The sequence below is a fragment of the Ambystoma mexicanum genome, chromosome 2p, assembly GCF_040938575.1.
Source record: "Ambystoma mexicanum isolate Mex_15411 chromosome 2p, UKY_AmexF1_1, whole genome shotgun sequence".
Taxonomy (NCBI): Eukaryota; Metazoa; Chordata; class Amphibia; order Caudata; family Ambystomatidae; genus Ambystoma; species Ambystoma mexicanum.
This window is the reverse complement of record NC_090923.1, coordinates 505,914,151-505,940,423: the sequence shown is the minus strand read 5'-3', so window position 1 is coordinate 505,940,423 and position 26,273 is coordinate 505,914,151. Positions and strand designations below refer to the sequence as shown.

General features: G+C 45.5%; 1 protein-coding gene across 1 annotated transcript in view; it reads right to left on the bottom strand.

Moving 5' to 3' along the window:
• Window positions 1-1,082: 1,082 nt before the first annotated feature.
• TAMM41 (TAM41 mitochondrial translocator assembly and maintenance homolog) overlaps window positions 1,083-26,273 on the bottom strand; it is a 407,953-nt gene continuing 382,762 nt past the window's right edge. Inside the window, exon 8 of the mRNA XM_069643916.1 lies at window positions 1,083-1,223. Coding sequence (XP_069500017.1) covers window positions 1,147-1,223 — 77 coding nt within the window. The 3' untranslated portion in view covers window positions 1,083-1,146. The remainder of the gene's footprint in view (window positions 1,224-26,273) is intronic.

Sequence of the window (26,273 nt, the reverse complement as noted above, 5' to 3'; positions counted from 1 at the left end):
GCTAGGTAGGTGCTTCAGCTACTACGCATTAATGTTCTCCTGTGGGGCGGTATTCATATCGTTATACTCCTTTCATTACTCGACCAAACCTCTCCCAATCACTGCCTTAAAAAACTTCTCTTCTTGGTGTGTCTCCTCCATTCTCCCCTGAACACACTTCTCTCACTTGATGTCACCTCCAAGCCCCTTCTGGATATACCCCCCCTCTCGAAATGTTGTTGCCAATCTCCTATGTAATCCTTGCCCTACTTTAGCTCTACCTTCAAAGTCCCCACTCCTTCTGTTTCTCTTTCTCACATCCTTATGCTCCACCCCCTCCTAACATTTGACCACCTCCTCACTCCCCACCTTTTCTTTTCACCGCCACCTTACTCTTCACCACCTTTAGTCTTCTCGCCCGCTCTCTGGCCCCCTCTTTTTCTAGCCTCCTTCCTCCTACTCCAATCTGTTCTACCTTTACCCACAACACTCTCCAAAGCTGCTCCTGGATCTCCAGTTAGCTCTGCACTCCTGAACTCCCTCTACCTAGTGTGCTAGGAGCTGGCCCTTCTACAGAGTTTTGGCATAATATCTTCTTCCTGATTAACTGGAGAGCTCATGCGACCTAACGGAGCATGCTCAATTAGTGGGATGTCTTGTAGTTCTAACCCTTGGGAGGTAGCCTTCAAATAACCCTGGCACCATCTTCCACTTCTTTCTAAGATGTTCTTCACAGTGGATAAGCTGACACGGTTTGCTCTCCCCGTCTGTGGCTGGAGAGAGTCCCCCTCCAAGTTGTTTTGCCTGTCTCTTATACATGAGAAGTCAGGGTAGGCGCTGAACCTTCTTTTTTATAGGTGGTAGGGGGGCTGTAAATTCATTTTTACTCCACATAGTGTTCGATTTGTATTTTCCTATGAATTGTCACTTTCCAAGGATGTAGAATCCCTAGCTTTTTAAAAGCTTTATTATTTAATAAAATGATGCCAGTAATTTCATCTCAGAAGGACATAAATAACAAACATAGCTCCTTCTAAACAATCTCAAAACTCAACAAAAAGAACTTGCAAATTATCTTGAAAGTACCAACGACAATGCTACTGTGCATTTGTGTAAAACAAAGATCACTTTATTTATGTACAACCCCGAAACGTTAGACGATAGTAATCATGGATCCTTTCGTCGCCACCCTTTCCACATCTTGAACATTTTCTTCATGCTGTATGAAATAGTTTTTTTCATACCTGAAAAATAAAAAGAAATAAAATAGGTTTATTTCATGCTCCTCACCAATACCAGGCACAGTATGACTTTCATTAGCAAAACACAATACCATTACGCTTTGATTCCTCGGTCTCGTCCTAGTCCTTAGACTATGAGACAAGTGAGGACAAAAACAGCTCAAAAACGTAATGTTAGTACGTTCTGTCTCTTGGCGCTCCGCTCCTCCCCTCTATGGCGGAGTCTAACACAGGACTCATCCAGTCCTGTTTTCTTCTGTCTATAGGGCAGGTACCCGCATAAGTAAGTAATAAATTATGCTTATTTTAAGACTTACAGAAAGAACTTCGGGAAGAGAGTGATAATGCAGTTGCCGGAATGTGCATTTGACGAAGTATGTGGTCCTTCTTGGCACTTTAAAAGTCACCATGCTTGCTAAAACGCAGCATGAGTTATTCTCCCCCTCTTCCACGCTCAGGTGCATGGACCGAGGATTTAGAATGCTTCTGGATTCCAAAAAACAGAATTGCCCAGTGGGAAGTGCCGGCACCTCCGAGATGATGGTGGCAGCCAGAGGTAATGAAGATGAAGACGGCAGGTACGAGTGCATTTCTAACATTTCTTATAGAAGGCAATCAGTCTGGCAAAGCATTGATTAATACCAGTTAGCTAAGTGAGCATTATTTTGTCATGGAACATAAAAAAGAGAAGAGCCTTGGGCAGCACAGGATCAGATCACGTACCAGGTCCCTGAAGGGCAGAGATGGCAGACACTGTTATAGAGAAAGACTGAGGTTGCCTTCCAGAAAGAGCGACCCAATATTTATCACAGGGAGTAAACATTCAAGTCAAGCATGTCCCCAAATCAGGATGGAGACACTGCAGTCGATGCGCCCAATGATATCTCGAAGCAACTTCATGAAAGCCGTTGACCAAGAGGATGCTCACTTACATGCCTCAATCAGATTCCTGAGGTTTTCTTTGGAGGAAGGCAATTCCATTTCAGGGTTTTAATATATGAATTGAAGTGCTCCAGTTTGGGCATCTCATATCATATGGCTATCGACAGCCCCTACTGATTGATCCATGCTATGACAGGGGCTCAACCAACAAGCGATACTCACCAGTTGTGCTCCATGCTTACTGATTTGATATTTATATAAGCGCATATCCCAAAGGGAGCCTGGCAGCAAGCTGCATCTAGGCGCAGATGAAAACGTAGTGATAATCTAGAAGCCAGTCAATTCAAATACTTAAGAAAGACCATTAGAGAATCCAATTAGTGAAGATGTTTCAGGCTTGAGGGCCTACAACAGAGAAGCGTCGGTCACCGCAGGTCGTAGTTCTAGAGGGAGGGACCACCAGCAAACATTTGTACAATGAGCGCAATACACAAGAAGGTTTATCATTTCTGATCTTCGACACTAAATAGGCAGGGGTGTGATCATGGACACATTTGAACACCAGACAGAGCAACTTAAACTGTACTCGTTCCTGAATTGCGAGCCAATGAAGGGTCCTCCGAAAACCTGAAACGCCATCTATACGAGACAGTGAAAAAAATCAGATGTACTGCAGTGTTCTGTACCACCTGCAGCCGTTGAAGTTGGTGTTTGGGCAAGCCAGTCAACAAAACATTTTAGTAGTCCAACTTGGTGTTCACGAGGTAGCCCACAACCATAGGGCGATCCTTCTCAGAGATCAATGGGAGCAATGGTTTTAACAGCTTCATCTGATAGCAACAGGATTTCACCATCTGATTGACCTGTGAATTGCCCTTCAGGTTGGATTGCCAAATGACACCCAGATTCTTCACGGTCTATGAGAAATCCATAATTCGTCCAAACAGGGTCAGGCAAGGTATTAAATGCAACTCATTAATCAGTTTGTTCCTGAGACCAATAACAATAATCTCTGTTTTGGATGGATTAGTTGGGGCATGTTGTCCTGCTTTCAAGTTTGAATTTCTTCAGCGCATCTTACTATACGCTCAATTTCTGCCATTGGCTCGGTGAGTCTTACATATATATGAGTATCATCCGCATAGGAATGATAATGCAAATAAACTGTGCCAAAATGTCCAATAGAGGGCGTATATAATGATTAAACAATATCGGAGACAGGGACGAGCCATGCGGAACTCCCCAGCCAATAGGCAAAGATTCAGACAGAAATGAGCCTGCTTTAACTTGTTGCACACAATCCGACAGGAAAGAACTAAACCACTTGTTAAGCTATATCTGATGTGTGCCATGAGAGAGAGTCTGGATAGGTGTATGTCAAAATCTACCGTATCAAATGCAGCCGACAAGTCAAGCATGACTAGCATGCTGATGTCACCTTTGTTGGCTATCTCTAGAATGTCGTCCCAGACTGAGTAAAGGAGTCTCAGTCCCATAGACTGCCAAAAATCCAGATTGATAGCAGTCTAACGGATCATTTTCCTCCAGAAAAGTCTGCAACTGAGAGGTGACTACCTACACCAGGATTTTTGGGGGCCACACAAGGCCTGCAATAGGCCGATATTTTGCCAAAACATTATGGACAAGAGAAGGCTTTTTTAGCAATGGAGTCAGAAATGAGTTCTTTAATTCAGCTGGAACAAGACCATGAGCTAGAGAGGTGTTTACAAAATGTTGAATGGGTACACCAAGTGCATGAGCATGCTGCTTGGACACAAACCTTAATCTAATAAAGTGCAGATATTTTGTAAGTGGCACAGTTATACACTGATTCTTAAAACCATAAGCATCCCACCGCTGCCACCAGTGTAAAGACTGGTAGGGGGTGTCTGTACTTCCGCTCTCTATATGGTAGAGGAGAGGCACAGCGGACCCCAGCCAAGATTCTCTATAAGGTAGCAATGGACGAGCAATCAAGGCCTAGCTTCTCAGGAGGTGATGCGGGCTGGTTCTTAAGTACAGTGTAGTCCCCGAACCCCCACAAAGAATGTCCACACACTGTATTACGGAAAACACAGTCTTTATATAATTAATATTGAAAGGTATGTACACGATCACAATAACGCACTTTGTACTCGGAAGTCAATAATGATAAATATATACAATTCTAAAGTGGTACAACTAATGTTATCGAATCTCATTAAAGTGCATCAACTGTACGGTTAAAATGTCACACAGATTAATAACAAGGAAACCAGCAATAGCGATAGGAAGGAACGCAAGATGGTTGAAACAATAGGCAGAATACTGACCCCTACCACTAGGCACAGTTCTGTGTGGAGATCCCCCCACCTGGGCAACCTGTAAAATAAAGATATATCGCACAAGCCCAGTCCATATAATGTTCGATAGGCTCACTTCTTCCTATTAAGGTTTTACCCCCCCAATGTACCTGGTGGAGTAGAGTTCTCCGACGATGCGCCGACCAATCCTTCTTGAGTGCCTCCCTTTCAGGTGGAAGCCACGGATCGTCGAGAGGTGTCAGGGAATCGATGGCCCTTCTTGAGTGCCCTCCCTTTAAGGCGGGAGTCACGGGTTGTCGAACGTCCGACGGTGAACAGGGTGAACTACGGCAGGGAATTGACAGCTTCGCTACTAGCGGTGCTCGTCGACGACAGAGCGTTGGCGTCCTGCAAGGAGGAGGCGTGCGGGGCACCTCAGTGACGATAGTTCTGGACCGCAAAGAGATGATGAAAAACTGTGGCCCAGCAAGGGCGTTGAGTCGTCGGCGTCTCTGCGGTCTTTAGGTGGCGGGAAACCCACAGGTGGATGCTCCTCGGCGCGTCGCCGGTCAGGCCTTCTTCAGCAGGAGACAAGCGGATGACGATGCAGACGAGAGCGTCCGATGGTCAATTAAAGTTCTTAGGCAAACAGGAGCACGGCAGCTCCGGTCGGCGACGGCGGTCGTCGACAGTGGCGGACAACAGTCCGGGTGCTTCTCCTTGGAGTTCCGCAGCAGTCCCCGTATCAGGTGGGCACCCTGTCGAAGGTCTGTCTACCAGGGAACATTGGCAAAGAACAGCTGTGCACGATGGTCCCTCGTAGCTCGGGAAGAGGGCGCCTTACCAGGTCCTCTCTGGGTCAGTCCTTGGAAACACAGCAGCCTTCAGATTGCGAGGGAGAGCCACAGCACTCCTTCTCGTCCAGCGGGGGTTTCAAGGTCAAGCGTCAGTTACTCCAGTTACTCGTCGTAGTGGACTTCAGCTTCTGAACACGATTTCTAGCAGTGAGAGGTCCCGAGATATACTGTTGATCTCCCATTCATTCCGCTGGGTCACACTCAAGCATCCAATCAAGACTACGGGCATTCATGCAGGCAGGCAGCCAATCAGGCACGCGAGGTATTCGGGCCATTCACTTCTCTCCAGACACTCACAACAAGTTATGTGTATTGGGACAAGTACTGAGCCATTCAACACTCCAAGCCGCATTCATACCGGTTGCGGGCAGGGTTGTCTCAGTCATTGCGTCAACCACCAGATACTAGACACCCACAACACAGAATGCATATTCGTCACACACTCTATTCACCCACGTCCCACCCACAGGAGGTACCCACAACATACATCACCGGGAAGGCTCCAGCTAGTCTGGCCGGGCCTTCACAACAACACCATATATGGCATTTCCACCCAACAGCCAGTCAGGGGGAAGGGACAGAGTCAGGGCTTCCCAGGACTTTGGGAAAACAAGGTAATGGGTAATAGAAAGCAAGAGGCCACCGGGGCCATCTTGTTTTCCATCAGGAATCAACTGATCCCAATGGCAGGGCTGGGGTATCCCAAAATGGAGGATACTCCGCGCACCTGTCAAATTCAGCATGGAGCTGCCACCAGCCCAAACCCTGCTCTGTGGGCCACCCACAGGTGCCCAGAAACATACACTAGGGGCACAGGGTTGTACCCCCACCCATGGGTGCCATAAGGGTATCCCACGGGTCCGTTCACCAAACTAAAAGAAAGAGCTGCACGGCCAGGAGTCCCACATGAACTCCTGCGCGGAAAACACGACAGAACACACGATAAAGAGCAGTAAAGGACAAGGAAACGGAGGCCCTGTCCCTCCGATGCATTTCCAGCATCACATATACTATCAATCAGTCACTGGTGAGAAGACAAAATTATGTGTAGGGTCTTGATTCCCATGCTCTGAGGCCATTGTTACACCTTCTGTAGACACAGTAATGGTTGAACCTTCCAGCCCTTTACAAATTAAATTAATCTTTTCAGTAAAGAAGACCTTACATTAGTTTATCATCTTTTGGGATGAGGGAAAGACTGGCCTCTAGGCAAATAGGGGATGAGAAGTTTCTAATTGCTGAGTAGAGGGCTCTGGGGCAATTACCAGATGCATCAATCTCTTTCTGCAAGTTTGAGGCCTTAACTAACACCATCTCCTCTTTATATTGTTTTAGAGAGGCCTTAGTCAGGGCATAATTGGCTTCCTGTGTAGTCCCGAGCCATTTCTGATCAGCCTTCCTATATTTATATTTAAGTGCTTTAAATTTTTCATTAGACCAACCATTAACCTTTTCACATTTTGGCGTACATTTCTTTAGTGGAGCTATCTGATCACAATTCTCCTGCAGTTTTTGCATCAACTTGGTTTACTGTAATGGAATGGCTTCTGAATGCATGGAAATCCTCTCTCGCCCCATGGCAATCACTGGAGTTCATTATGGGCCTCTTCAGTCTGGCGAGTAGGAGGGACTGCCCCTCTCCCCCCTTCTTGCAGGGCGCACAAACTACAGTCCAGGCACTCAGTTCTAATGTCGACAGAGGAAGCAATGGCTCTTAGGTGGTTAACATTTTAGGGGGATCTGGTGGTTAGAGTATTGGTTGTTCCCTGAGCTAGAAACCATTTGAAGCCTCTGGTGATCCACCAGCTCTATCACTAGGATGCCACCTCTATGGATTATTCCAACTGGGCCCCAAAGATGGGCTACATTTACCTAAAGAACGGGTTGTGGACTCCCACATTTTGGAGGTTTTTTTCCATGGCTCTCCATTGTCACTCAACCTCCCCACAGACATCAGGCAGAAAGGCTGGGGAGCTACACTGGATCAACTTTGCCAGGGGAATTGCCACTGTGGACTTAGCGGTTATCCAAGTAGAGAGAGCTCTCCAACATTTTGAAAGCCCTACTTACTCTCTCTAACCACGAAGGAAAACTGCTATGGTCTGCATGGGCAACCTGGTCTCGAAGTCATATGTCAATAGACAGGGTAGGACTTTCTCCACCCGTTACGGTTGCAAAGATCATGGATGGGTAGATGCAACTCTCATATCTCTGAAGGCCTCATCCATCCCAGGGGTTCATGACTCAATGGCACATGCTCACAGCCGCATCAGCCTCTCCTTGAAAGAGTACTCACTGCAGCCCATGACATTCCAAACAGTTGGCAATAGGTTTGGATCCTCCTTACTAAACCTTTTTGCCTCAAGGTATGACACACTCATGGCCCTTTTCACCTCACAATATTGAGCTGGAATTATCAGTCTGGATGCATCCTGCATGATCTTGGCTCAGTGACTTCACACATTTACTCAATTTTTGTTCATTCTCAAATTGCTTCTTTGGATCCAGTAGAATAGCATCTTGATGATACTCGCTGCCACAAATGACTTTTGAAAAAGTTGTTCACTCTTCTTTTCAAACTGTATTCTGATGCCCTGACACTACCCCTGAACCCTTGACCATTGATATGATTATCTCTTCCACACCAGATGCTCCAACGCTTACACTTGACAGTCTGGTTTTTGAGGGGTTAAGGCAGGAAAGAGGAATGCTATTCAAAGCCTCTGCCATTGAAGGCTCCAGAGGTGTGTCACTGTCCTCTTATTCCTGACACTGGAAGTCATTCTTCCTATCGTATGAGGCTTCCACCTAGATCTGATCACCTGATCCTACTTATTTCCTGGAAGTATTATGATAAGGATTTATCATGGGCACACAGTTTACCGCCATTCAGGCTCAAATGGTGGCCATAAATGCATTTAGGATAACCTCGATCCCTCTCACCTCCATCAAGACCCTGTTATTCTGTCTTCTTGGGGGTGGGGGTTAAATTTCTCAACCACCAGTTAGATCTCTCATGCCAACCTGGGATCTCTCCTAGCCCTGAAGTCACTGTCCTTCCCTCTCTTTCAAACCCCTGACGTCATCCCCATTAATTTCCTATGCTAAAATTGACATTTTCTGTGCCTATAGCCCGAGCCAAAATTGTGTGGGTGCTTGGAGACATCATCTGCACCCCTACCTACTTGAGGTTTGTCTCAGCTACTCCGAGTCTTCGCCCCTTCCTTCCAGTCTTCACGAAGGTGGAGTTTGATTTCCACTTCCATGAAGAATGTGTGTTGGCAACCTTGCTTTTTTTTTTATATATAGGGTGGATGTGTACTGCTTCGCAGAACAGAGTGGTAAAAAATGTTCATGGACGTCTATGCCTCATATTTATTTTTTTAACTTTATTTTTTAGGAAAGTTTTTCGTCTGACACAGGCGATAATCAAACAAAAACGATTAACACAGTTGTACGATATACAGATAAGTGATAGATAACACAGTATTGCACTGGTAAACAAACAAACTTAATGTTGGCCCTAAAAGCAGGCACTGCTGCTTCTGTCCCTGTGCAAGGAGCCAAGAGATAGGACACCAATGGGCCCCATATGTTCTTAGTCCTAGACGGCGGCCCGCAAAGAGTTCCATACTCCGTGTCCAGACCTCTCACCCAAATCAAATCCTCCAGCCACAACCGGGTGCCAGGGGTCTAGGGCTTGTCCAGCGCCTTAAAACGCATCTCCTAGCCACTATCATACTTGTTGCCAGTAACTTCCAGCACTGTCCCGGAGCCCCCGGGAGCCACCCAAACATGCAGCATAGCAGCTCACAGGGTACTTCCAGGCCCAGTATATACTGGAAAGAATTTCCGCCACCCCAACCAAAAATTCCGCAGTCAAGGACACAACCACAACATATGAAGAAAATCAGCTGGCATCTCAAGCAATTATCATTTCCATTAGAATCAAAAAGGCGAAGACGGGCAGGTGCAAGATATATCCTGTAGGGTCTTAAGCTGAATCACCTGAAGACATGTATTGAAGGCACCATTATGTGGACGCTCACAAAGCATTGCCCACTGTTTATCCGTAAATGAGAACGCTGTATCTTCTTCCCATCGCTCCTTATGCTTCAACGCAACCCTCAGGGAATCTTTTTGAACCAACCTATGTACCGTATAGACTACCCGTTTCGCGGAAATTCGAATTAAGGAGGTACTGTAATAGCAGTAGCAACAGAGACCCACTCGGAAATGTGGGAGACCAGTTCTTAAAAGCAGCTCGTATTCAGAAATACTGCAATCTCCTTTGAAACCCACCCCCCATCTCAGCCGCAAACTGTTCCATAGGCTAACATCCCACTGAGATACAAATCGACCATATATCCTATCCCTGGGCACCTCCACTCATGGGCCAGAGCCGCATCACAGGTCGGTTGTAGAGACTCAATATTCCATAATTGGAGTACCAGGTCAAAGGTAATGTCCACTCTTAACCTCTTCAGGATCGTATTCCACGCGTGCACCATACAAGCGACTGGGTCAAATTTACATCTATCGGCAACCCTCTTTGACACCAACATCCCTCGTAAAGCATAAGGGTGCACCAAACATTTCTTAATTCGTACATGTGGGTATGGGGCGGGAGGGACCCCGGCATATAGTATGACACAAAATGCACCTGTGCTGCTAAAAGTATAGCTCCATATCTGGTGCACATTCGCTAGCTGCGTTCCCATGGAAGGATCAGCGTATCCCAGCTAATCCAGAGAGTTTTCGGGTGCCGTGCCAGTCCCACCAGTAAAGCCAGCTCAGCAAAAAAGGACACTCCTGGCCACTCAGGGATATTCTGAAAGATACACAATAATTTAGGGACCACAACCATATTGGCAATAGCCACGCGTCCCAGTAAAGTAAGGCGTAGTGTGCACCACCTATCCACTTTACCTCGCAGGGTCGGAAATTCCTACCAATCCATACACCCAGATACTTTACGGATGTTTGCTCCCATCTATACTCCCAATATCTGTTGGCCTAGCCGTGTTTTCATTAAGTGGAAACAAGACTGACTTGGACCAGTTCACACAGAGTCCAGAGTACCGGCCATACTCTGCAACCTCCTGCTTTCAATAAACGCAGGTTAATTGTCAAGTCTTTGAACTACAAAATCGCATCATCTGCATACAAGGACACCAGTTCTCTGTCTCCTCCTTACGCTAAGCCTCTTGCAACGTGAAACTTCTGCTGCCAGTGGCTCCATCACAAGTGCAAAAAGTAGCGGCTATAGCAGACACACCTGCCTCATTCCACGACCAAAAGAGAAGGCCACAGAATGTTTACCGAACAAGCTGATCCTAGCGTTGCCCCCAGCATACAGAAGTCTCACCGCCTTCAGACATTATCATTCGACCCCCACCCAGCGAAACACCTCAAACAAATAGCTCCTTTCAACTGAATCAAATGCTTTTTCCATATCAAGTAAAGCCGCAGCCACTTGTACTTTAGGGTCTTTCAGGGCTAACACTGCAAAAAATCGGCATAAATGCAACAAGGTCGACCTCCCAGGAACCAATTCAGGATTCATCTAGATGAATAACAGTTGAAATCAATTGGAGCAGCCTGTCTGCCAAAATGTTAGCAAAGATTTTGGTATCCAAGTCAAGTAGTGATATTGTGCAATAAAATGCGCAGCCCACGGGATCTTTCCCAGGCTTTAAAATTAAAGTCACCACCGCTTTGCGCATTGTAGGAGGGAGCTGCCCCATACCTATTGCTTCCTCCCACACGTTCAGCAAATATTAAGTGATCCCCACTCCCAACTCCTTATAAAACTCTGCCTTTATACCATCGGTACCAGGTGCCTTAGCTGTAGGCAATGCTCGAACAGCCGCCAAAATGTCCTGCTTAGTAAGCGGCGCAGCCATCGCCTCTACTGCTTCTTTAGTTTCGGCAGGGAGGTAGCCTTCAAATACCCAGTCAAGTCATCCCTGGCCATAGACCCTCTCAATGCATACACTTGCTCATAAAATGTACGGAAAGTGTCCAGTATAGCCTCCGATTCCACCACTGTACACCCATCCAGCATGTTTATTGCTGCTATATCAGCAGCCCCTCGTTCCTGGCGTAACATTGCTGCCAAGAGCAGTCCAGGCCTGCCCTTCTACCCGTAGCAGTGGGCCATCACCGGGCGTGCAAGGTATTTGACCATGCGGTCTGTCAAGTCCCTAAATCGGTCGAGTGCCCCCCCGCAACCCAACCCTGGACTCCGCATTTCCAGCTTCCCCGCCTTAGTTTCGAGAACCTTAATCTCCCCTTCCACTGCCGACAACTGACTACCAATCGTCTTCAGCATCCTAAAATTCCAGGGACATGTACCCACCACTCCGAACCATCTTAAATGCCTCCCATACAGAGGCCATCATCGGCACGAACCAAAGTTGTCCTGAAAATACGACTGGACATTATTTACTGCCTCACTTCGAAACACTGTTAGACTGAGCCGCCGCCTTGAATTGCCAAAAGGGTCTTGGCACCCCTTCTCATCTCATATCCACAGACCATAAAATAGGGGAGTGATACGACAAGGTCCCCGGGAGAAGAGAGCAGTCAGCTGCCATACCTATCAAAGACGGACCCGCCAAAACTTAGTCTAGGCGTGAGGAAATATTATGGACCTACAAGTGAAATTAATAACACGCCAAACATCCACCGATTCCGACATACGCCTCCGTACCACTGCTGCCCCTTGAGAAGTGGTGGCGACCACTACCTGCAGATCTGTCCTTTGACATTTCTAAAATATTGAGGTCCCCTGCCCAAACTATATTTGTGTGCCTATATCTAGAACACCAAGACAGGAGTGTTTCAAAAAACGATGGATCGTCTATATTGGGGCCATAGAGGTTTACAAATGTTACTGGAATGTAGGCCTAGCTACCTTACACAATAACATATCTACCCATCAGGGTCAACAACCTTCTCCACCATTTGAAATCAAAGCGATCTGTGTATTAATGTTATGACCCCTGCCGAGTATGTAGAGTAGGATGCATAAAATCTACTGGTTCCCCAAGACTTGGCAACCCCTTCATTCGCCACTCCCATTAAGTGGGTCTCTTGCAATAGAATCACCTTGGCGCTGTGTCGCTCACAATAATTAACTACCTTATGGACTTTACACGGATTGCTCAACCCCCTTACATTCCAACTTACAAGGTTGCAGCTGGTCATGACTTCATATCACTAACCATCTGCCTTTCTCCACACCCATGATCCTTGTGTCCAATCTTTTGTTCCCACAACCCGTCAGAATACCAGCACACCTTGCGGATTTTTCAAATACAATCACCTTGCTTCCCCACCTCCCAGCTACCCTCCCACAGCCCCAAACAGATACCCCCAAAGCCCCCACCTGCACCCACATCGCCCAAACCCAACTGGCAGTGAAGCTCTACACCCCCATTCCACCCGGGGGTACTGAACTCCGCCACCATATTGACCCACTAACACAAATTGCTACCAGGAGGAGAGCAGTGACAATAAGGATACCCAGCCACAGGACCGATTTGTTACATGTTACCCTACGCACCTGCACATGAATACTTCCAACCCACAAAATTGCCATATTTTCCAGGCCAGTGGGACCCAGTCAACCTTCCAGCCTTATGTCACTAAGCATCTTTACGGGGTCTAGAGTGCATTCCCCCACAGCTGTGCACTCAGGTACCCACTCACTCGTTCGGTAGCTGCCAAAAAAGAAAGGTGAGCGCGCTGGAAAGACGGAGTGAAATCTGGATAGAATGAAACGAAGGCTTCCTCATATTGTAAATTAGCAAGTTTGTGGGCTCTCCTGAGGATGATGCCCCGATCTCTGTAATTCAGCCAACACAATATGACCGGGAGAGGGCTTTGGCCCGGTCTGGGAGCCTGCTGAGACACTCTGTGTGCCCCCTCAACCAAAAACTAGAGACAGCGGTGAGTACTTCAACAACTCCTGGATACATTTCTCCATGAAGACCTCCATATTTTGTTGGGACACCGCCTCAGGGATCCTCACCGCACGAATATTGTTCCTTAGGGATCTCGCCTCCAAGTCCTCATTCTTCTCCTTGATCCCTGCAACCTCTCTGTGCAAAGTGCAGGTCACCTGTGTCACCTCCACACTAATATCCACCAACACCCCCACTCTGTGCTCAGCCTCAGAGATTCAACTGCTCTCTTTGCTGCATGCGGTCCGCCTTATAGGCCACCCCATCTAGTATAGAATGAATAGAGGCAAATCCGGTTTGCATTTCGGATAGTACAAGGCCAAAGTCTGAAGCTGGAGCACAGTTGATGGAACCGGATCCCCCTTCTCCAAGATTGGTAGGCCCCCGGCTTGTCTGAGGTGCTTCGGGGTGACAACATTCTCTCCCCTCTGTCGCTTAAGCCCCCCTTCTGATAAAACAGCCACCCGGGACTGTCGCATATTGCCCTTCGCCATGTTTGGCCCTCACTGGATCCCGACAGTACAGCGTGCAGGGAGATCACCAGGGGCACTGCAGTCTCCCCCCCACACCCCTGAGTTCCTCAATCTGCAATCTGCACACCGCTGTCACCCTTCAAGGAAAGGGGGGACCAGCGCAAGCCCACACTCAACTATCCCTTGCAGTCTGATTTCTGATCAAGCCGCCGCTGGGCACAAGGAAATCCTGGAAGTGGGCCGAGGGGGGAAACGGGGGTTCAGCTCTGCAAGGTCTACCAGGTTTTATACTAGAGTGTCTCACCAATGTGTGTTCACCGCAATTACTATTGCCACAAGCTTAATGGCCCTCCATGGGCGCTCCAAAGAAGTTGCATTGTCTTTAGTCAGATGGGAATCCCTTGGGGTCTGTGAGCCTCAGTGCCCGCACAGCGCGCTGCCGTTATCAGCACAGTCTGGGCCACGGCTGTCTTTATTCCACATCAGGGGTTACCGCCTACCTGCTCCACACAACCAGTGGACCCAAACAGCAGTTATCGGCGGGGCGCTCGGTTGTAAGCAGAGAGTCCCACATGCAGTCCAGGAGCGGGTAGTCGAAGGATCGCCTTCCCCCTGCCTCACGAACAACCACTGGTTCCTGGACCTCTCCGGCTCCACAGTCCATGCAGCGTGAGCCCCGTTCTTCCTGCGCCGCCAGCCGCCAAATCTGCCCAACCTCCAGATGCAACTCACAGTGGGTATCAAATGCTCTCCAATCCTCTCAACAGACCTCCATACCGGGAAGCAGCTCTTCTGCGGTCTACAGCACAGCGCAGTGACACTGTACACCTCCGATCAACTCTAGTTGCTCGCCCGGTCGGCAATCCGCTCTCGCTCACCAGCACTTAACACAGCTGTCCCCACAGCATGAACTCACTGTGCGGGCTCCCAAAGCCTATCTGGAGATGCCTCAGACAGGAGATTCACAGTGCAGTCAGTGGATTTAGTGTGCTCCTTACATCTTGGGAAGGTCAGCTAGCAGCGGCCATCTTGGTTGCAAGCTAGCAAGCACCCCCGTCTATGCTACATCATGACAAGGGGACTTGCACTTAAGCACCACCAGGCCATACGACTCTAGTTGGTCATCTTGCTTGCCTACCAAGTTTCTGGGGAGACCTCACTAGGGGAAATACTGGGTCGCTCAAACAGTGCTGTTTCCTCTCTATGGGCACACTTCAAAGGGACCCCTTTGAGCACTTTCATTACCCACTACAAACTGCAACAGTCGTGAATGACTGATTTAATTACGCAATTAAACATGCAATATTCTGTGCACCACAACCGAGGTCAGTCTTTTCCTCTGAGCACGTTTCCTTTTGCTGATAGTGTTAGGACTAGGACGGGGAAAGAAGAGAAAGGGGTAATGTCTAGAATGCTTACCAGTAATCCCACTGTACTCATTACAGTTCTTTTCATCCTTATCCCAGTTCTATAGCACTCCTGCCTCCATGGGTAAGACATTTTCATGGTTGACATTGTATTATTATCAGGAATGGTTGGTTCCTTGGACCCATCTTATACTTCATTCAAGAGCATAGAAGCCCAAATACCAGATACCTACTTCTACAACCACGGTTACTTTTGGCAAGTGACCATAACAGCTGCAAAGCGGCCACGCTTCGGCCAGTCCTGGCTTTTCAACCAACACTACTTTGTGTTATTAAGTATGCATTTATTTACAGCATTTCAAGTAAAATTGGCAAAACGAAGCAGGGCTAGATTAATGGGGTCACATAACAAAGTTCCACTTGCCAGCAATCGACAATATGAAAAGCTGTTGTTTTTAGTTTGATAATACAGTGATCCTCATACTTTTATTTCACATACAGTTGACACTGTGGCTGGTACCATGAGGTGGTCATTGTATTCTTTTCAGGATTTCAAGTTTTGAACACAGCATAAACAATTGTGTTCTAGAGAACACCAATGTGTGTGTGCGTACCTTTGTAACCTGGCTTGTTTATTTTATGCAGCCAGAGGTTTTTAATCAATTTTTAAGGGGAATAATATTATACTCATATAGAATACTTGCACTGTGCTGCTCCATGCCCAGAGATTTGTTTTCCAAGCTCAAACATTTTGAGGTTGTTAAAGCATCTAACATTATTGACAGGCCAGTTCCTTTAAGCTTTACAACTATGGTCAGGCCTCCGCAAAAGGTTATTTGGTAAGCAGGACTACAACACAAACATCTGTCATATCCATTGAGCTCAGATATGTTTTGCAAGTTTTACTAATTGGTATAATGTTTACACTTTTTCTCTACTGCAAAGCAAAGGTTGTCTATTGTTGTTACATGCCAATCACTGGTAGACAAAATAATTTTTATATTGCGCTGAGCATATTTCACAGAGTCAGCTCTGTGAAATATGCTGAGCATCTATATAATGTTTCCCTTTTTTTTCCACTGAGAATTCTCTGTTTCAGTTTAAGTTAAGTTATGTTAATGGGATTTACACTGTTCTCCACTACCATTTGTATAGTGGCCTGGCGACATATCTGAAAGACGTGGCTGGGTTCGGTCAGTGGGGAGAGAGGGAAAATGCAACAGTGCTTTGATGTTGGTTATACATGCACAATCGAAGGGCCCTGGTCTCTGTGTGTGGGCCTTTTTATAGGTCTTCTGTGTAGGGAGCACAGAGGCATTTGTGTCCAGTCAGAAGCGTCACAGGCCCGTAATGCTAGGAAGCATTGGCTGGGGCGGAGGTATGTAAGGTGGCTGTAAAGGTGTAGAGTTCAGTTGCTTGAAGTTTGTTGGGTGGGATGTTACAATTTTCATGTTTGGGTGGCTTAGTAGGCATGTGTATTGTGTTTTGAAACGCATAATCAGTGTATTAGAGTGGGGAGAAGCCAGTGGAGACCTTGATTGGCAGTTTGGCGAGGGGTGCGGACAATCTGAAAGACATATATAGCAAATTATAACATGGCATAGCAAGGCAATAAAAAGGTAGGACAACGGATGACAAAATATTTGAAATCCTAGTTAAGCTTGAAAAGCCACAACAATCCAGTACCCTCCATGCACTCCTACCACTGGCCTCTGTAGAAAGCTCCCATTTAACGCTTAAACGTTGTCAATGTCACCACCCCCTCACTTTCAAATACATACATTGTATCTGGTGTGGAACAAGGATATGAGAATTGGCAGATGTGGGGGCCCGACTAGAGACTCCACGCATTACCATAAGCAAAGTGCTAAGGTTTATTAGAGTCATGACATTTAGATTCAGAGGACTTCTTGAGATATGAAACCTAAGATGCTCACATGTCTTAGTGAGTTGGTTGGCAGAGAGAGAGCTGGCAGAAACACTGCGCCAACTTGTCAGGTGCTTTGTTTGGGGGCATGCAGTCACATTTGCTCCACAGAGCAACAGTGTTTGTCATGCGTTCGTCGGGCGATCAGAGTAGAGACCAGAGTCCCTTTACCCTTTAAATTTGTCCCAGAAGAAGCATCAAAACGCTCTCACACAGGGCACACAGCACAGACCAAAATTAATTTCATCTCCATCACCACCCACCAGCCATCTCCTGGTGTTGAGACAGATCCACAACTTCAGTTTCAGAGTGATGCTGAAACAATTAAGGGAGTTGGATTAGATGAGGAGCAGGAAAGATAAAAGTTGGAGTGTAGATTCCTCGAAGTGTCCCACAAAGATGGGTGCACCATGCCTTGGCCTAAAAGGGGGTACTGTTGCTGCAGGAAGATCAATAGAATCCAGCTGAAAGTTAAATAAAGGGTTTTGGGGGTTGGATGGACAGTTCAACATTGACACGTTGAATTTACAGTATCTCCCACCCCCTTACTAGGTGCTAATATGTGCCAGAGCTCCTTGGAAATCATTCCACAAGAGCTGAAGAATGAACCATGGCAAAAGCATGTATGCGGTATGTATCAAATTGTATGGGCTGTCCTTCCAGAGATAGGGAGAGGCTGTCTGGGCTTATCATATGCACGTTATGTTATGTTAATGTAACTATAGCGCTCTACCAGCCTGAGGTGGAAGGGAAGGGGCTGCGACTGAGACCACCCAGCCCCCAACAGTTATCTTCTTGACCCATGGGACAAGAAGGAGATTGTGGTTTGATGATCGAAGGTCTCAAGCGGGGTCATAGGGAACAACAGTCTCACAACGGTAAAGGGCCCTTTGTCCATGTAAAACTGGATATAACAAGCAACGGACCTCAAACTTAACCCTGCTCTCAACCAGGAGCCAATGAACTTTGTGCAACACTGAGGAAACATGAGCATACCTTGGTAAACCGAAAACCAGCCGAGCTGCTGCGTTTTGTAAGATTTGGAGTCTCCTAAGATAGAATTTGGGCTGAGCCAACAAGGTTGCATTGCATTAGTTCAGGATCCCCATGACGGCAGACGTGACCACAGGCTCTCTTAGTTTGGGACCAGAAAACAAATCACCTTTTTCAGGAGTTTTTAACTTAAAAAAACCTGCACCGCATCCAACGCTGATCTGAACATCTGGGCAAAAGAATGCTGATGTTTTAACCCCCAAATTCTTAACAGATTCAACCGGGGAGGATGGCCAAAGGTCTGTAGTCCAAAGAGACCAAGATGCAGGAAGACCAACCACTAGGACTTCAGTTTTGTCACAATTTACTTGTCGTTCATCCAGATGGCAATGACTGCTTAGCAACTCTTCAACTGTGAGGCGGATTGGTTCAAAGTCTGGTGTACCCTCAAAATAAGCTGGGTTTCATCTGCGTAGGCATAAACATGACATCCATGGGCATGAATCGAGTTGGTTAAAGGACTATAAGGAAGTGACTCAAGGATTCCAATGCGAAAGAACTGCTTCCATGAATAAATTAATGCACTTTGGCAGCAAAGTAAGTTCGTTGCATGCCAACGGTCAGGAGGGGCTAGTCAGTTCCTTGGAGCTGAAAACAAACACAATTCTCTCGGAACGACAACAAGGTTTCAGCTTTTATACACAGTTAAGACCATTTACATAATCTCAAATATCTTGTTACAAAGTCACCCCCCCCAATCCCATTGGCTAACTAATACAAAGTAAGTTCATCCCCCTAGCTCTAAGACCCCATTAGATACATTCACAAAGTACATCCCCTTTGACATGTGAGGATCTTCATAGTCAGTTATGACGTACTCCACATAATACATTTATCATTCATGAATAATTCAAGATTATTCTGACCATGTGACACAAACACATTAACCCAGATGGTGAGCATGCAAGGTTTTCCATAAACACTTCAAGGCAAGGGGAGAGAGAGAGAAATACATAAGCACTCCTTTGAAGCAGCAGTAAATCCTTATCCTCCCCGATGTTCTAGAGTCTCATACTATTTTCCCTGCATTCCTTCGCATAATCCTATTTGTAACGTCCATCACAAGTCATACTTTCCAGTCCGTTCTTGCCTTTAGCTCTTTGCAATGTTATCACAACTGCCCATATGCGGTTTGCATCCTACCCCCTTCCATGGCCTGGGTCATCCAGCTGTACAAACCAGGGAAAAAAACATTCCTGCGAATCCAGGGACTCTGCTGCCTACTGAAACTCCAAGTAGGTGAAACCTGTAGTCTTTGATGTCTCCATGTGCCCACAATAAACGCATATTCCACAGTGCCCGAAATATGTCTGCAATCTAAACCATTGTTGAATTGTCACATGTTAGTTTACCCTTAAAAGGACTCCTCTACTAGATGCAAAACACTCCCCACTACATATTCTCAGTGCTACAAACGGTACATTGCATAATACATTGTATCCATGTTGCTGCCTACAGTGACTCTAAAATGTACCCAACTAAAAACACAAAGTAACACTCATTTCAATACTTCTAACCACATTGAACACATATTTAGTCGCAACATTGCATCTAACCCAGCCGCACCATGGCGTAGTAGAATTTATGTAGTGTGAACCTCTTTCCTATGTTGGGACCTAAAACGTCTACCCCAAAAGGACATATGTAGACATTGAAGAGTAAGGGGAGAAATGGCAGATCCCTGTGCATCCCCACAGGATAGGAGAGAATGAGCCGGTTTGAATGGTGCAAGTGGCAATGTCTGAGCTCGATTAGAAAGGAAAGACCTTAACCACTTAAGAACCGTGCCTGTAACCCCTGCCTCCTCCAGTTGATGACACAGGATGAAGTGGTCAATGGTGTCAAAAGCTGCAGACAAGTCCAACAGGATCATAAAACCCACACCCTCCTCTTCCCATATGCTGGTTAAATCGTCAACAACTGACACCAACGCCACTTCAATGCCCATGGATGGTCAAAAGCCTGATTCATATATGTGTATGCTAGAGGCCGCCTCTAAAATGTGTCTCAGCTGAGGTGTAACTATGGCCTCAATCACCTTCATAAGTAACATGAGAAGTGGGATAGGCCGAAAGTTATCTGGAGATGTAGGGTACAAAGTCGGTGTCAACATGCCATGTTTAAGAGTAGATGGAATTACACCCTGGGACATTGAGGAGTTAAGGTCACAAACAGAGCGATCTCTAAACTGATATTTTTCAATACTTCAACTGGGATAGGATCCAGTGGAGAACAACATTCCAGCTGCAACATTATTTTGTGGGTTTGATGCTCAGTGATGGGGTCAATCGTTGAAAAAGTTACACCATTGGACAAAGGCCTAGACAACAGTACAGGGGAAGCTAATGCAGTAGCTTCTTCAGAAACTGATATCCTTTTCCTGATGTTAATGATCTTCTCATTAAACAAATCAGAAAGAGACAAACAGATATCCTGCAATGGGGACACAGAAAAGGAAATTATACTAGGAGTCGACAGTTCCCTAACCACCGAAAACAGCTCTTTGGGTTGATTTAAAGCCCCATAGATCCAGGTGGTGAAATATTAAGTTTTTGATGGTTTTATAGCTTGATAATACTTCAAACGGCAACTCTTCAGCAGGGCTTTATTCTCCAATCGATATGTAGAGCGCCAAACTCGTTCTGCTTGCCTATATAAAAGCTTAGCAGAGCGTAGGTAATCCGTGAACCACAGCATGGATTTTCTTCGTGTTTTGCTTTCTGTTTTCAGAGGGGGTAATTCCACAGCCACGAGTGTAAAGGCATCACGCAGAGCAGCTAAAAGGTCAGGAACAGAGGCAGAGGGACTGCTCGCACTGTGCCCGAATCTGAGTTGACAAGTCAGAAAGATCAACTTGTCTCCATGTACGTCATGGTGCGACTGAAGGCCTGGCCGCCATTGGATACTAAGGGATAATTACTGTAAAAAGCACTAAAAAGTGATCCCCACCAGACAACTGGCAGGCAAGAGTGAACTCAACTGTATTTTCTGTGATGTCCGCAGCAGAATCACCTTCTGTGTGTTAAGCATTACACATAAATGCTTCTTTGGGCAGGCTCCTAAGTACTTATCCACTTACATTTCTCAGCTGCTGGCCCTCAGAAAACTGAGATCTAACAACACTATTAAGTTGGCGGTACCTAGAACCAGACTTTCCTACGTGGACCAGAGATCCTATGCACATGCTGGACCATGGATTTGGAGTTCCCTCCCACTCGACCTCAGATCTTGTCCCTCATTTGCACTCTTCAAGCAAAGACTAAAAACTATCCTGTTCACCTGATAATTCTCTTCTGTGTTGAACCCCGCTATTTGCCCCTCCTGATCCCTCCCTTCTTGTTGCTTGTTTTTTGTCCTGCTAGCGCTTCTCTGGGCCAATGTCTGTATTCATGCTCTTCATAAATAAATTAAATAAATAATGATTAACAATCCGTAGTATCGTACTAGTCCAATCTCCGGCTAGCAGTATAATAGTGCTAGAAAGCAGACTGTCGTTATTAACATTATGTGGCTGCAAGGAATAAAAACAAGGTGCCTCCGACTCAGTCCGCGTTACGAGACACCCAAGAGTCCACTTGTGTGGTCAGGCAACCTCTCCCATGCTAAATAAGTAAAATTAAGAAACCAAGCTAACATAATAAAATTATAAGCATAGTGTAAAGGAATGAGTTACTTATCTGTAACCCATGTTCTCCAGCATTGGTATCTTTCATAGATTCACCATCTACAGGCTGGGAATCCTCGGCAACATAGAACAGTTTAAACTGAAACTTTCATGCTCTAGTATAGTCACTTTTTGGGTCATACTGCCCACAACCAATAGCAACATCTCTCTTAGCTCCTCCCATGTCGGCCATCTTCAGATTCTGGCAAGCACACATGAGTGGCAGTACGAGCCAAAAAGAAGAGCTAGAGGTCTAGGCGTGAGGGTCACATGTGAATCTAAGATATATACCATTGCTGGAGAACATATTCCTTCTCCAGCATTGGATCTTCCATAGATTCACATGCTGTGAATAGATTACAAAACAGTATTAAAAAACAATACATACGGGTGGAGGCAAGTTCCATGCAGAAAACGTACCCCTCAAGACTCACTAACTGCAAGCAAACAGGTTCAGCCGAACCAATTGCCCAACACTGGATTCTGCCGCTGGATCACTGTTGACAGTAGAACATGGTGAACATGTGCACATCTCCAGGTGGCTGCATGTCCAGCAGCAGAATCCCAGAGAGGAAAGCAGTAGTAACTGCCACTGCCGAGTGAGCTCGGGGCCTGCCTGAAGCGGCCTGCCAGCCCGCTGATGGCAGAAGGAAATGCAAGCCACAATCCACCTCTACACAGAAGGTTTAGAAAATGTTACAGTTGGTCTGTGCGACAGAATGACTTTGTACGTGCAACATAGTGCTTAAGGGCATGTACCATGTCTAAGGACTGTAAATACATTTTTCCCGGCGATGCAGGCATGCCAAAGAACACTGGTAAGACCACGGTTTCATTAGGCGGTACTTTCGCCATAAACATAGTGTTAGTGCGTAGTGTTAGTGGGTAGTATGACTTTAGCCTTGTGGAATGTCAAATAAGGAGCTGTGCAAGAAAAAGCTTGGACTTCACCCACTCTTCTGGCAGATGATATGGCCACCAAAAAGGCTGTCTTCCAAGAAAGATGTTGGATCGATGCCCTGTGCAGAGGCTCAAAGGGTGGTTTCATCAGCCTCGACAGGACATTTAATTCCCATGTGGGAGTTGGGCATCTGACAGACGGGAAGACCTGAACAACCCAAGCAAACATTCTTTCACCAGCTGGTGAGACCAAAGGGAAGGGACACCCGGAGACCAGTTGTATCTGGAAATGTGCATCAAAGTACACCTTGATCGACGAGTGTGCCAAACCCACTTCAGCCAGGGATAGCAGATAAGGTAAAATGTCCTGCGGCAGAATGGTGCGAGGCAGCAAATGATGGCTCTTGAACCACACCTGAAAGAGCTCCCACTTACTCTTGTAAGACGCCAAAGTGGACCTCTCGGCAGTCTTGTGGTAGCAAGATGGATCCGAACTCTAAGAATACAGGAGCCACGCTGTCAGATTGAGTCAGGCCAGGTCGCAGTGCATCACTGCACACTGGTGGCTAGATAGAAGAGCATGGTGTGGTTTCAACTTCAGTGGAGCAGCCAACGAGAGGGTGAGGAGGTCCGAGTACCAAAACTGTCTCGACCACGCAGGGGCCACTAATATCAGTTTGCACTGATATAGTCTGAAAGCGGTGACGATCCGCGCCACCAATGGGATTGGAGGGATGTGTATAGGAACTTCCCTTCCCATGGAAACACAAAAGCATTTCTCAAGCTTGCTGGATGGAGAAACCTGCTGGCGAAGATCTTGCACCATATATTGTCGTAGGTTGCAAAAAGGTCTATCTCTGGCGTGCCCCAAGTCTGGACCAACAGGTGAAGTTGATCGTCGTGTGTGAGGTAAGAATTGGTGCAGTCACACTGTGTGAGACTACACAACACTTATCTGCTTGGTACTAGGTAACCTACCTTTTGGTATAGGTCTGTACTACACAAGTTGGTAGTGTGACTGAGCAGCCAGGCCAATTTCAAGAAGGGTAAATGTTAGCTGTAGAGCTGTACAAATGAAATTCGTAAATACAAGTATCCAAATAACACTTACACTCAAGGTTTCAGTTATAAACAGTTATTTATTTAATTAACACCAATTTTTAAATAACCGTTCTTTAAAAAGGCAATTTGTTTTAACTATGTAAATATACTTTAAAATTACTTTCCAGAATCAAAACAAACAAGTTAGTGGATAATCTTTGGATATGCTTCTTATTCAATGCCTACACCCTGAGGTGACTTTAATCACAAGGACAGTAATGGCATATATATATATATATATATATATATAATACATTACTCACCCTAATCTTATTTCTGATGCTTGTATCTGCTTAGATTCACATGCTGTGCATAGGCTGTGGAGTATTACAGTCGACAGGGCATGCCAGTAATACTATCCCTAGTGTGACGTCCATTGTACCCATGATCCCTCACGTGTCAAGCTTCCTCAGATTGTTATTTTTCTGACATGAGGTAGCATGAGGTGTAGCGCGAATACAATTGTATCCAAGCAGATACGTATCAGACAAGCTCATAAGCATCCATGCGCCTTCTCTCCGAGGTGAGGAAGGGTGGTCGCATGTGAATCTAAGCAGATACAAGCTTCAGAAGAACAAGTTACTCTCTTACCTGGTAACGTTCTTTCGATGGGATGGTTCGACAACGTATTCCATATCTATGACAGTAATCACCACAGCTGTGCTGGAATGGCTAGACTTCGTAAGGGTATTGAATACTAACGAGCTCAACCTACAATTCACAGATTCACAGCAAGACGGACATTGTGTTCTTGGATATCGCAGTTTCAGTGGCCAATGGCGAACTCATTAGTAGCTTATATAGAAAGCCAACCAGCTCAAACATTCCATTGCATGCAAAGAGCAGCCATCCCACAGCCTTAAAATGGAGTATTCCGTATGGGGAATTTATACGTGTACGTAGAAACTGTTCTAATATTAATAATACCTTTGACAGCGAATGTGCCTTGATGGCTCAGAGGTTCAAAAATCGAGGCTATCCAATCAAAGTACCGGAAAGAGCGTTTTTAAAAGCTAGGGACATGGATCGTTCCCTACTATTGGTTTCCAATGTTGTCCAAACGAAGATCACGGATAATGCAGACACACGTCTGATTCTGACATCCCATTTTAGGAGAGAACATTAAGATTGTGCCTAGAATTACTTGTGAAACTGAATATGTGGTATATGTTTTAAACTGCCCATGCAACAAGTGGTATGTCGGTAGCACCAAAGGAAAATTAAGATTAAGGGTGCTACAGCACATTAGGGCAATCAAGAATGCTGACCCGACTTACCCTATGGCCCTTCATTTTAAGAATCAACATGGAGGCAAATTAGAGGGTTTTACCTTCTTTGGTATACATACAATCACCAAACCACTCAGAGGAGGCAATCGTGAATTAACACTACGACAATTGGAAACCAGATGTATTTTAGACCTAGTGACAAAAATGCCCAGGGGTCACAACTTCGATGAGGAACTATATACCTTCCTGGGCACATGAGGTTTTTGTAGACATTGTCTTAGGTTTGCTCTGACCAGGTCTCATATGTATTATATGCTTACCTTTTTCTTTCTAAGTACAGACAAGGTTACGTATACAGCACGTGCCATGCTTTGAGCAATGAAATGCACAATGTGTCTCTGATTCTCACATATTAATAACTTTCATACTCCTTAAATGTTTGACGATATAGGTGTTATTATACATATATAATAATGGTCTGGTGTTTTCTTCTCGCAGTTTTAGTGTGTTTTTAAATCATTGTTTTTAACTTGTAGTTGTATAGGTTTTGGTACTTATTTTAAGTGGCTCATACAACACAGATTTTTGGACTGGAATGTACCTGCTTTATTGTGTTAAATCTGTGACAATTCTATATGGACTGAATACCTAGGTTTTTTATACTGCAATTGTAATACCTTCCTTCTTTTAAACATAAGAATGCATGTACATGGGCTAACTTCTTATTAATATGACTTATAGGTCATTTTATGAATTTGGATATTTTAGCACTTTATAATTAAGCAATATTTGTACGCACTTTGCACTTTATAAGAGGAATCTTTTTCCGCTCTAGTTCTAAATAAATCAGCAGCCCATGCATGTACCTCAGACTCTGTGAGAAATATAAATTAATAGAGATATTCTTTATTTTATACAATTAGGATACTATAATCCATATACTAAACTGACTAGAGAGGTACATGCATGGACGGAGAGCACTATGCACTTTACTTTTTTGCTGCTATGTAAATACATATTTTTGCTGCTAAAATACTATTTGCACATATATCTAAATTTTTACTTTTTGCATATTTGCACTAGCCCCTACAAACAGGTATTATTACCTACATGCATACCGTTTAAGCATTACCCTAGCTTGCTGTATGATATATACAATCACAGCATTTAACAATTAGGTATTATACATGCAGCAAAGCACATCCATGCTTGAGCAGGTCAAAGGCATCATAGCCGATCTGCACTCTGCAAAGGCTACCACCACTTTTGATTTTCACTAGGCAGCCCGGAGCAGTATTTGATTATTTTCTCTTTTCATGCAATGTTAATGTATAATGGACACACAAAA